We start from the raw sequence: 12,384 nt of genomic DNA on the forward strand, positions 1-12,384 counted from the left end.
AATTGCTACAACAAAGCAACTTTTTTTGTAATGTAAACTGTCAAAATTTTCGCCAAGTGGTTTCTTGTTGTCTCTTTTTATCGCTTGTGTTTGTACAGTGAAGTGAACACATGCTATCTCTTACTTACCGAATCATATGCTTTTTTGTTTTAGTTTTTCATGGCGAATTCCTAGTTTTTGACGTTTTAGATTCGATCAGCTGGGCTGAGGCATCTACCTAAGTAATTGCACCATGGTTCAAGTTCAGTAATGCTAAGTTTACATTTACGAAATCCACTCGATTTCAACTGTCAATTCCATAGCTCAAACGTCAAATGAAATCTCATCTGGATTTCATTTGACGTTTAACCTATGGATTTGACAGTTGAAATCGAGTGGATTTCGTAAATGTAAACCAAGCATAAGTCCATATTTACATTTGGCAATTTTCCTTGCGGCAATTGCCAATTTGTCGGTGAGAGAGGGTGCTGAAGGGCAAAGGGTTACCATATGCCCCACCTCTTTCTCCATCAAATTGACAATTGCAGCAAGGAAAATTGCCTAATGTAAATATGGACTTATGTACTAATAGTTACTGTTACATTAGAGTTTTTTTGTCGTTATACTTAACTGGATTAACCCTGTGGGTTTGGATTTCAAATGTCAATTCCATAGCGCAAACGCGAAATAAATCCTCTCGAAGTGGGTTATCCCGGCAAAAAACTCTAGTGTAACCGTACTATTAGTTCGGTCTATGGAACATATGTTCTGTAATGGGCCAGCTAAGTAAGTAAAGGGAAAATTCTTATCGTAGTAAAAATGTGTGAATTCTTGCCAGTTCTGGAACAGGCATACAATTTGTAATTCATGCAGGTTCTGGAACAGAGCAAATGTCTATTAAATATTCTGCAAGAAGTTAAGGCGTAAGTACATAAGCTACCTCGCCTGCTTGCCTTGCTTCTTTATTCCTTTATTATTATTAAGCTTATAAAATAAATTTAATATCCTGTTTCACCAAGACGATTTGAATACAAATTCGTTCGAACTATTTACTACCAAACTTCTGTTTTTGAAAAATATTTGTTTCATTTGTGTTACTAGGCGTTTACACCAGACAGTTTGTCTTCAAATACAACTCTGATTTACTAACACATGCATACATTCGTCGTTTGTCTCTCAGCTGTCCATCAGTTTTTCACAGACAGCCGGATTGACAAATTTTTGACATTTTTGTGAAAAAGAAGTGATATGATAATTCAAATGTGCTGAAAACAAAAGAATATGTACAAAACAAAATATGTGAACGGAAAACAAAAAGAAATCGGTGATTTTCATTCATAATTTTACAACTGTTTTCGCAGTTGTCTGAACGCCTACGTCACACAGGCAAGTTGTGGGATTTTGACAATCAATACATGAAGTCAACTGTCCTGTCATTTGTAAACGCAGGGTTATCAATCAAACAAATATTTTTACAGGTATTAATTCGAACGAATTTAAATTCGAATTGTCTTACAGAAACAGGCGATAAGTAATGAGAAATCACTATGTACATTTCATATTACTTCTTAAGGGTTGTTTACACCATCTATCAATGTCGTATGAGATGCCAAATTTTCTACCTGCGAATGTTGTACACATAGTGTAACCACTATGAAAATTTTCATCTATCAAAATGATTTGGCAACTCATATGTAAATTTTTCATTTAGGGAGCGCTCTATTTGATACGGCATTCTCGTATGTAACATAAATTTATCAGCTGTTTTCTGTCATTCTCAAACAAAAAATGAAAAACAAAATCTTTTAAAAAAGAAAATGGAAAGGTAAGTAAATAAATGGCGTTTATAATGTTATTTTCAGATCGATTGGTCGAAAGAAGCAGTCTTTGAAATGATTGTTTGGTGGCAAAAACATGAATGCCTCTATAACTTCAAACACCAATTCTACCAATTCAGTTTCCTTCAACCAAAATTAAAATTTGCGCAAAATTGCAACTCAACAATAAATGTAAATAATGACAAAAACAGCTGTTTTTATATTTTTAGGTTATGTCATACGAAAATAACACTTGCAGGTATGAACGCACAAATTGAAAGTTGTATGGATGACGTCAATTTTGACAAACATAGAGAATGTCGAATGGGCGAAAGAAATGGCAGCTCATATGACATTGATAGATGGTGTAAACAGCCCTTTAGAAGAGAACTACTCCAAAAATACCTCATATAAGAGGCTGCACAAAAATTATTAAACATTTATTGGGACATATCCTAGAAAAAATTTGGATCCGGTAGTCATTACGTAACCCTTTACAAAGTAATGTAAAAAAGCTTCTTTTCGCATTACAAGTAATCCGAAAAGTAATGGATTACTTCTTAAAAAAATTACAAGGTAAACCTACTTACTTTACTCCTCACTAAGTAATGACGACAGTGGTGCAGTGAGTGTGTGTCCGACAGCTTACCATTGTATTTCTTGAGACTTGGATGCTACGTAATTCGATACTATCATATAAATTGCATGGATTGTGTGTCAAGGTTTGCTTAATAAACGACGTAAGAACCAAGACTGTAGATATTATGGGTCATGAGATATTTGCTCTCATATGGACATGTAATGGATTTGACAAAGTTTATCCTTGTATTTCTTGAGACTTGGATGCTTCTGCATTTATCTTCGGAACGGAATTCGATATCATCATGTATATTGCATATATTGTGTGTCAAAGTTTGCTTAGAGGTAGTTTACACTATCTATCAATGTCATATGACACGAAATAAAAACATTCCATATCTACCCACGCAGGCAATGTGGAGACGTAATTTTATTACATTTTTGCTGGTGTGGACGCATAAAGTAAATGACGTAAGGAAAATTCCCAATATTGCACATATTAGCGACTATATAATGATGGAAAATGTCATGTCATATGACATTTACATATAGTGTAAACTACCCCTTAGAGGTAGTTTACACTATCTATCTATGTCATATGACACGAAATAAAAACATTAAATATCTACCCACGCAGGCAATATGGAGACGTAATTTTATTACAATTTTGCTGCTGTGGACGCATAAAGTAAATGGCGTAAGGAAAATCCCCAATATTGCACATATTAGAGGTAGTTTACACTATCTAACAATGTCAAATGACACGAAATAAAAACATTCCATATTTTCCCACGGAGGCAATGTGGAGACGTAGTTCTTTTACATTTTTGTTGGTGTGGACGCACAGAGTAAATGGCGTAAGGAAAATCTCCAATATTACACATATTAGCGAATATATAACGATGGAAAATGTCATGCCATATGACATTTACATATACATAGTGTAAACTACCCCTTAGCGACTATATAATGATGGAAAATTTCATGTCATATGACATTTACACATACCCCTTAACAAACGACGTAAGAAACAAGACTGTAGATATTATGGGTCATGAGATATTTGCTCTCATATGGACATGTGATGGATTTGACAAAGCTTATCCTTGTCTATCCTCGGAACGGAATTCGATATCATCATCTAAATTGCATGGATTGTGTGTCACGGTTTGCTTAGAAGTAGTTTACACTATCGGTCAATGTCATATGACCCGAAATTTTCCTTCGTTATACAGCCGCTAATGTGTGCAATATTGGGGATTTTCCTTACGCTATTTACTTTACGCGTCCACACCAGCAAAAATGCAGTAAAATTAGGTCTCCACATTCCCTGCGTGGTTAGATATAGAACGTTTTTATTTCGTACCATATGACATTGATAGATAGTGTAAACTACCTCTTAATAAACGACGTAAGAAACAAGACTGTAGATATTATGGGTCATGAGATATTTGCTCTCATATGGACATGTAATGGATTTGACAAAGTTTACCCTTGTATTTCTTAATACTTGGATACTTCTGCATCTATCTTCGAAATGGAATTCGATATCATCATATTAACTGCATGGATTGTGTGTCAAAGTTTGCTTAACAAACGACGTAAGAAATGAGACTGTAGATATTATGGGTCATGAGATATTTGCTCTCATATGGACATGTGATTGATTGACACATCTTACCCTTGTATTTCTTGAGACTTGGATGATTCGGCATCTATCTTCGGAACGGAATTCGATATCATCATATAAATTGCATTGATTGTGTCAAGGTTTGCTTAACAAACGACGTAAGAAACAAGACTCTAGATATTATGGGTCATGAGATATTTGCTCTCATGTGGACATGTGATTGATTTGACACAGCTTACCCTTGTATTTCTTGAGAGTTGGATGCTTATGCATAAATCTTCGAAACGGAATTCGATAGCATCATATAAACTGTAGGCCTATTCTGTAACTTTTATCGATTAAAAAGTTGTTAAAATTTATTTTGGTTTTGTAGCAACTACAAAAGAAACAAATGAAATTGTTGTAAAATAAACAATGAGTAAAGTTGTTAAAAAGTTACAGAATAGGGGGGCTGCTGGTTTTAACTGTTTTAAGGAGTTTGCGACCGGCACACAACAACAAAAAATTGAGCAAAAACTTTGAGTGCATGGTTTTCCAATGCGTTAATGGAGTGAAGGGCTGCGGAATGCTGTTCTAGAGGCACTATCCCCATCATGAAAAGCAGTTACCCAACATCTGCAGCAAGAAATTAACTTTTATTTAAATATGGTTTTTAGAGTTTTTGTCTTTATTTTTTTTAATAATTTTAAGAACATACACGTTACTACAACTATAATACCGTGTCACAAAGAGAATGCGTTGTCCATAACCTGGGTTGGGGCTCAAAACATTCAGCTGTTGTTTTTTAGATAACTTAAACATTTAAAAGAAATTTCTCACACAATTAAAAACAAGATTAGAAATTTAATTTTGTTCAATTTTTTGTACAATTTCGATTTAAAAACGAAACTTAAGGAAACAGAAGCTCACATTATTGTGTTCTGTATTAAAAATATATATCCCAAAACATATGTTTAAACGTACATCATAATATTAAGGAAATGTTTAGAAAAAAAAAAACTTAAAGAAAAGATGCCTAAATTTAATCTCTGTTAATATTATCTTAGGTGTAAATGTTGTGTAAATAGTAGGAAGTCTCTCACAAGCAACAGAACGTGTTGTTTACTTTTTCTTTTTCTTGGCATTTTTCTCTGTGGCCACAACTTCCGATTTGCGTTTTTGATTGGCTTTAGCCGGTGGTGCGGCAGCGGGTGTATTTGAGTTTTTCGTCACCTTTTTCTTTTTCTCTTGGCGTTCTTTTTCTTCCAATTCGAGATTTTCACGTTCGATTAGCGTTATAAGGGTGTTGCAGCGTCTTTGTAATTCCAAGGCTGTGCGAGACTTAATGAACCAATCGAAACGGAATTGAGGCGAGGATCTGTATATAAGAAAAGGGAAATACATAAGCAATTTTCGAAAGAATAATAATAATAAAAGGCATTTCAGGTTCAGGGATAGTACTGGGTTCGTTTTGATATCTTCAGAACCTTTTTTCGGGCAGTGCGTTTGCAGTTGAATGTTTCAGTCATTAAAAAATAAAAACTAAACTCATCTTGTCGATTTAATATTGATACGTTCAACGCATAGCACTAAAACTGTGCACATTTGTCGCAACCACTTACCTTATGGCAGCCCTTAGCTCTTCGTAAACATTTTCCTTATCAAAGCCAAGCTTGTGCAGCATACAAACCAAAAATCTATCCTCAATTTCGGTGTAATTTTTACCCTTATTGTTGCCATATTGTAAACGCAATTGATGAAAGGGTGCTCGGTAACGGGACATCTGCAAAATTCAAATACAAAAAAAAATGGAGTTATTGCTATTTCCCCTAAAATTATTCAAATGAGTACAACATACCTTTTGATCCAAAGCCTTTTTAATAGATAAACGCCTTTGTATTTTACCCTCACCTCTTTCAATTTGTGCCATAATTCTTTCAATATCCTGCAACTCATGACAACGTTCCCAAAACACAGCATTATATTCAATAACCTCTTCTGGAGTTTTACCCTCAACATCCTTGGCAATATTTTCAATATCATCACGACCATATTTTTCATTGGCCTTAATGAATTGATTGAAATCACGTTTACTCCAATTGGTGAAGCCCAAAGTTAGCAAGGATTCTTTTTCTGCCAATTCCTCCTCGGTTAACGGTTCAGCTTCATCGATTTTTCGTTGTTCTTCCCTTTGTACCTTGGTGGCCTCTGAACCTAGTTCAGGATTTTTGGGTACTTTATAGCCAACGGTTTTACGGAAATAATAGATTTCTTGATCCAAAATCTCAAAGAGACGTGGTGGGAAAAATTGGAAATCTTGGACAATTGGCTGTTTAGGTGGTCTTGGTGCCTTAGGGGCTTTGGGCTCCGATACCCTTAAAGCCTCACGGAAATAGGCGTCCACAGCATAATTGGCTTTACGTTCTCTCTTGGGTGGTTCAATCCAATTGCCCAAGGCATTGAGTTTTTGCTTCTCACGATAATCTTCACCCTCAAACTGATACACTGAGGACGAGGCTCCATCGGCATTTGTGTCCATGGTAAAGGTGCGCAAAGAACTCTCACCCAATGAATCATATTTAGCTTTCTCTTCCATTGTTTTGGCCTCACCGCGTTCCAAAATGGTGTCTATGTCTTCATCAGTCAATTCTGAATCCTTGGAGGCGAAAACGTGATTGGCTCCAAAACGAATAATGTTTAACATTTCGTCCTTGTTCAATTGATTGCCGGCATTGTTAGTTAGACGGCCTTGTTGGATGACCATTTTATCCAATCTCAATTTAATCTCTGCCCTTTCCACAATCTTTTCCTCTACGGTGTTTTCGGTAATGAAACGGAATACACGCACCTGTTTCTTTTGGCCAATACGATGGGCACGATCCATGGCCTGTAAATCCATTTGGGGATTCCAATCGGAGTCATAGATAATAACAACATCAGCTGTGGCCAAATTAATACCCAAACCACCAGCTCTGGTGGACAACATAAAAATGAATTTACTCGAATTCTCGGCATTATATTCCTGGATTTGACGATTACGATCTTCGTGTGGTGTTTGACCATCCAAACGACAATATTGATAGTTACGCCAGAGGCAATAATCTTCCAAAATATCCAACATACGGGTCATCTGGGAGAAAATCAATACTCTGGATCCCTGGGCTTGCAATTTGGGCAACAACTTGTCAAGTATAACCATTTTGCCAGAATTGAAAACCAAATGTGTATCAGTAGTGTAGGGTGGACCAGGTTCAGCGCCATCAAACAGGTAAGGGTGATTGGTACATTTACGCAACTGCATCAAAATGTTTTGCAAACGCATTTTCTCCACTTTACCGGCACCATTGACAATGTCAATGTCCTTCATCAACACCTTGGTGTACCATTCTCTTTGCATCTTCGAAAGACCCACAAATATTTTAATTTCTTTTTTGGGTTTTAAACGTTTTTCCACTTCCGACTTGAGACGTCTGAGCAAAAATGGTTTTAACACGGCATGCAACCGCTGAACCAATGCATCATCACCCAAACATGAATTGGTATTAAACCATTCATCAAAATCTTCCGATGAATTGAAAACATCGGGCAGCAAGAAATTCAATAGAGCCCACAATTCATGTAAGTTATTTTGTAATGGTGTACCGGTAATCAGCAGACGATTTGTTGTTTTAAATTCTCTTAAAATTTCTGATAGCTTCGATTTTTCATTCTTAATACGATGAGCTTCATCAATGACCATATAACGCCAATTGAATTTTTTAAATACCGATTTCTCACGTATACACATTTCATAAGATGTTACACAAACATCCCATTCGCCCGGCAACAAAACATCACGTATGAATGTATTACGTGCCTCCTGATCACCAATGAGGCATACAGCTCGCAAGGAGGGACACCATTTTTGGAATTCATTTACCCAATTTTGTAACGTAGATTTGGGTACAATAACAATGTGTGGACCAGCTTGATTTCTGCAAAAGGAAGAAAAAAGAAAACAAAAATTGATTAGTTTCCTCCGGTACTGAGAAAGGAGAGAATGAACAAATCAGATATCTAGAAAGTCTACTCTACCTACGGGTATGCATCTCTCTAACTACAGAACTCATCTAAAGCATTCTCTAAATTAAACAAAAGGTTCCTGCATGGTATTTTTGTTACGACCTCTAATGTTAGCCTTACATTAACAGAAGACCTCTAATGCGTCCCTTTATTAACAAAAATATATCCATCAACGGGAGTTCTATAAATGGCAATCTGTTCGAATTCTAAAAAAAAAATCGAATGCATTTTCATCCGGAGAAGACATCTGAAAGTTATCCTTTATCAACGAAGATTTCTAAAGCATCATATCTTTGAACAGAAGACTTTTACTGGGAGTTTTCTACCAGTAGTAAACCTTAAAAGGATCACCTCTAATTACGGAAAATATCTAAAGGATTCGTGTTCAACAGCCCCCAGACTTCAAAAAGGGGAGAGGAAAATCCATAGAGGATATTTTCTGACAATAGAAGAACTGTACAGGATCTTTTATAACAACAGAAGACCTTAACATACAGGGTGATTATAAATGTAAACTCCCCGTGAGTTTTGTCTTTCTGCCGTTTGAACTTAAAGGAAAAAGTGAGAAAACTCACGGGAAGTTCATATTCATAATTGGGCTGATAGCTTTTCCTATCAGTGAAATACCTTCTTCCCTATCATCACCGGTCCTGTAAAAGGAGATTCTCTAACAAAATGTACATCCACAAAACCCTTTTGTAAACAAACCAAGACATTTATAGAGTCTCCTCTTATACAGAAAACGTCTAAAGTATCTTCCGTACCTGTGGTAAACCTCTATAAGACTTCTTTATTTACTGAAAACATCGAAAAGTTTTTCCCTAATAACAAAATGCTTCTAATTAAACACTTTCAAGTGTGTTCTCTACCAGTTGTAGAATTCTAAAGGGTTTTTATGTACAGAAAACGTTGAAAGGGATTTCTGTATTATTTATTAATTTCAAATATTAATATTATGGTATTAATAGATCACCTCTAACAAAATAAATCCTTATACTTAATAGGAAATCTGTAGCGTCTTCTCTGGCAATAATGAAATTCTAAATTCTAGGATTTTCTGTATCCTTTATCAACGGAAGGTATTTAAATGAAACGCTGTAGCAAAATAATGCGTCTAATATATCTTCTACACCAAAAGTACAGCTCTAAGGGGTCTTCTTTAATTTATCTATCTAAAGGATCTTTATCTTTTCTATCTACTGGAAAACGGCCAAACCGCCTTTTCAATATTAAAAATATAAAACATCTTATCTATCTGAAGTATACCTATTTCTAAAGCATATTGCCTTCCTAAAGATGGTTTTAGTAGGACCTTTTCACATAGAGTATTTTCTAATAACAAAGAACTTTTATATACCCTATACCCTGCATGTTGAATTTGGACACAAACAGCCGTCATAAAATTGGCGGGAAAATTGTCATTTATACAAATCTATAAATTTCCAGTATGCATTCCACCAACATCTTTCAAAACATACCATGTACCACCTGCCATCTCTTCTCTTGTACTTACTTAAAATGCTTTAAATAGCCCAACAGCGAAATTGTCTGCAAAGTTTTGCCCAACCCCATTTCGTCGGCCAATATACCATTGATGCCATTCTCATGCAATGATATCATCCAGTTAAGACCACGTATCTGATAATCACGTAGTTCACCACCCTTAATATAGGCTGGAGATGCTTCAAACCGGAAAATATCCTTATTCTGGGTATCTTCAGCCAATAATTCTTCATCTTCTTCCTGTTCGGTTTTGCGATGACGATGACTGCAAGAAACAAAAACGTTAGCCCAAACACACACACATACACGCATATTCGTATATAGAGTACAACACTTACTCTGCATTTCCTCCATCTTTGTCTTTTTCCTTTGCAGCAGCTTTTTTGGGTCGTCCTTTAGGTTTTGTTGGACTTTTGATGCTATTACTCATAAAATGTGTAAAAATCTCGGTTTGTTTCAGCAAGAAATCAAAACGCTTGGTACTGTCTGATTTAATTTTATTGTCATAACCCTCTTCTTTTTCACCAGAGGTTGAAGTTGTTTCCGAAGTGGTTTCATTCTAAAAAAACAAAATATGTACAGAAAATTATAAAGAAATTTTATTGCCCAAGATGCCCTTCTGTCTGGAGCATCCTCCTTTTACAGCCAAACACACTTTTTTTCTTTGAAGCAGTGTGAAGAAGTATGTGTGTGCAAACAATTTACAGATTTCTTACCGAATTCGAATTCTCCTCGGTTGCCTCGGGCCCTTCAACTTTTTCCTCCTCGTTGGACATTTTATTTAAGGTTCTTTTGTATAGTTTTAATTAATAAATATATAATTAATTATTCTTAGCTGCAATTTTTTCTTGTCTTTTGCTGTTACTTCTTTTTCGCAAACCAAGCCGCACGACAATCTCTATAAAAATGTCGAAGAAGAAGCACAAAATGCTTTTTAGGCTATCGATAACAATGGTTTCCCGCTTTAATCGTTTATCGCCTTTCTAGAGAGCAGGTTGCCAGACAGACATAAAACTAGAATGAGGGGATTATTGCGCAAATCGAAAATATCGCCCAGGCAAAATTTTCTATACGAAATTATCGCCCAGGGAACATTTTCTATAAGAAATATTCCCCTGCGAACATTTTCCTTAAGAAAATGTTTCTCAGCGAATATTTTGCCTGCTAAAATTTCTCCGAAAATTTTTTTTTGTTTTGTTTATTGTTAAAGATTCAATCTCATTTGATTGCTTGAGTGGAGTATTCCCCCATTGGCTCAACTTCATTTATTACCCTCTATTACATAGAGTAATGTTTTTCAAAACGAACTGACAGTGTTGCAAAATTTTACTGATCGCTACCAATATCATGATTTCATCCCGGCGAAGGGAATTATCAATTGGCTTCTCAGTTTTTGGAATGATGCCTTTTTAGCGAAAAAACCCTGTTTTTGAGGCAAAAATTAATAACCGCGGAATTAAAGGATTTTTAACATTTTAAATTATTTATGTGTAAAAGTGAGATAAAACAAAGATTTCCACAGATAAATTCGGATATAAGGAACAACGGCTATTTTTCCCGATGCCATTTTCATTAGGTTTCTTATACACAACAAACTGTTGAAAACGTTGACGGTAGTAAATAACAAAAATTTTGTCCCCGCGAGTAGATTTTCCAACGAATTATTACTACAGTTTTGTATATTTTTTTAAAATACGTTAATAAGGACGAGTTTAGTTCTCCTTTAAACCGTATCAATGATTAATACGTAAAAGAGAGATAAAATAAAGCTTACTACTGCCGCACCGTTTATAGAAAACCACGGTTATACCGAACAATTTGTCGCCATTACTTATTTTACTTGCAATGAAATTCTAAACAACAATATTTTTTATATTTATTATTTATTTCCTCAAACCAAACGTCCACAATTTTAAGACTTTTTATTGAGAAGTAACCTAAGAAAATCTTATAAATATAAAAAAACGGGCAAAATCGGGTTTTGAAACCTAGTAATACCAATGCAAAAGACTTTCAGTAATGTGTTCTATGTGGCAAAATCACGGCCAATTTAGTATAAGTCTGTATGAAGTGAGCTTAAAAAAATAAACAGGGCAATCATCAATAAAAATTCCGTGCGGAATTTGTTCCCTTTCCCCAATAACGTTTTAAAATACTGATTTTTAAAGAATTTCACTTTTTAAAATTATTTTCCGTGCGGAAAATTCCGAGGGAAATATTCATAATTGCCCTGAAAATATTTATTTCTGACTTTTAGTGTTTTTTGGTCGCTACCCAAAATGTTTAAGCTACATATATTATATATTAAATAAGTTCCTCTCGGAATTGCCAATCTTTTCCATTTTCCATTTATTTATATTTGGTTTATTTTTCCGCGATTTTAAATACATTGAAATATGCCTTACAATATATAGTTTTTTAGTTCTTCTTCGAAATTCTCATTTGGACTGCAATTTAAACTATTTTGAAAAATATCATTTATATTAATAAATTTTGACATGTTCTTTTTTCAATGCCAACTAAAAAATTATTATTATTAAAAGTTGCAAAATCGACTTTTTGCCTCAAAAACTGGGCAAATTACCTAAGCTGTGTTCCAGAACCTGCAAAATAGTACTATTTAGTACTATTTTTACAATTTTTTGATAAAATACGTTCCCGTACGACAAAAACTGGCAAAATTTTCTGTTCTCTTTAAACAAAACTGGCTCGGAATGGCTTTCTCTTCTACTATTTTCTACTACACAAATTTGGCTGTGTAAAAAATAGTAAATTGGTAAAAGGCAATATTTGACATTTTTTGAAAGAACGAAAAATAAAAAGTCAAAAAGAAAC

At 34.9% G+C, this 12,384-nt stretch overlaps 1 protein-coding gene across 1 annotated transcript; it reads right to left on the reverse strand.

Moving 5' to 3' along the window:
- Positions 1-4,649: 4,649 nt before the first annotated feature.
- Positions 4,650-10,474, reverse strand: Iswi (nucleosome-remodeling ATPase imitation SWI). The gene is made up of 6 exons (XM_073956022.1): positions 10,266-10,474; positions 9,888-10,108; positions 9,560-9,814; positions 5,843-7,958; positions 5,607-5,767; positions 4,650-5,362 (listed from the first exon to the last, which is right to left on the reverse strand). The coding sequence occupies exons 1-6, from the start codon at positions 10,323-10,325 to the stop codon at positions 5,107-5,109; spliced, it is 3,069 nt and encodes a 1,022-aa protein (XP_073812123.1). The 5' UTR covers positions 10,326-10,474; the 3' UTR covers positions 4,650-5,106.
- Positions 10,475-12,384: the final 1,910 nt, after the last annotated feature.

This window comes from Musca autumnalis, unplaced genomic scaffold, assembly GCF_047663935.1.
Source record: "Musca autumnalis isolate F117 unplaced genomic scaffold, ASM4766393v1 scaffold_5, whole genome shotgun sequence".
Lineage (NCBI taxonomy): Eukaryota > Metazoa > Arthropoda > Insecta > Diptera > Muscidae > Musca > Musca autumnalis.

Excerpts from the sequence above, each read along its gene's own strand:
- Iswi (XM_073956022.1), bottom strand. The coding sequence starts at position 10,325 with ATGTCCAACGAGGAGGAAAAAGTTGAAGGGCCCGAGGCAACCGAGGAG. Across the intron at positions 10,109-10,265 it reads CCGAGGAGAATTCGAATTCG|AATGAAACCACTTCGGAAAC; the intron begins GTAAGAAATCTG and ends TTGTTTTTTTAG. Across the intron at positions 7,959-9,559 it reads GGCTATTTAAAGCATTTTAA|AAATCAAGCTGGTCCACACA; the intron begins GTAAGTACAAGA and ends TTCCTTTTGCAG.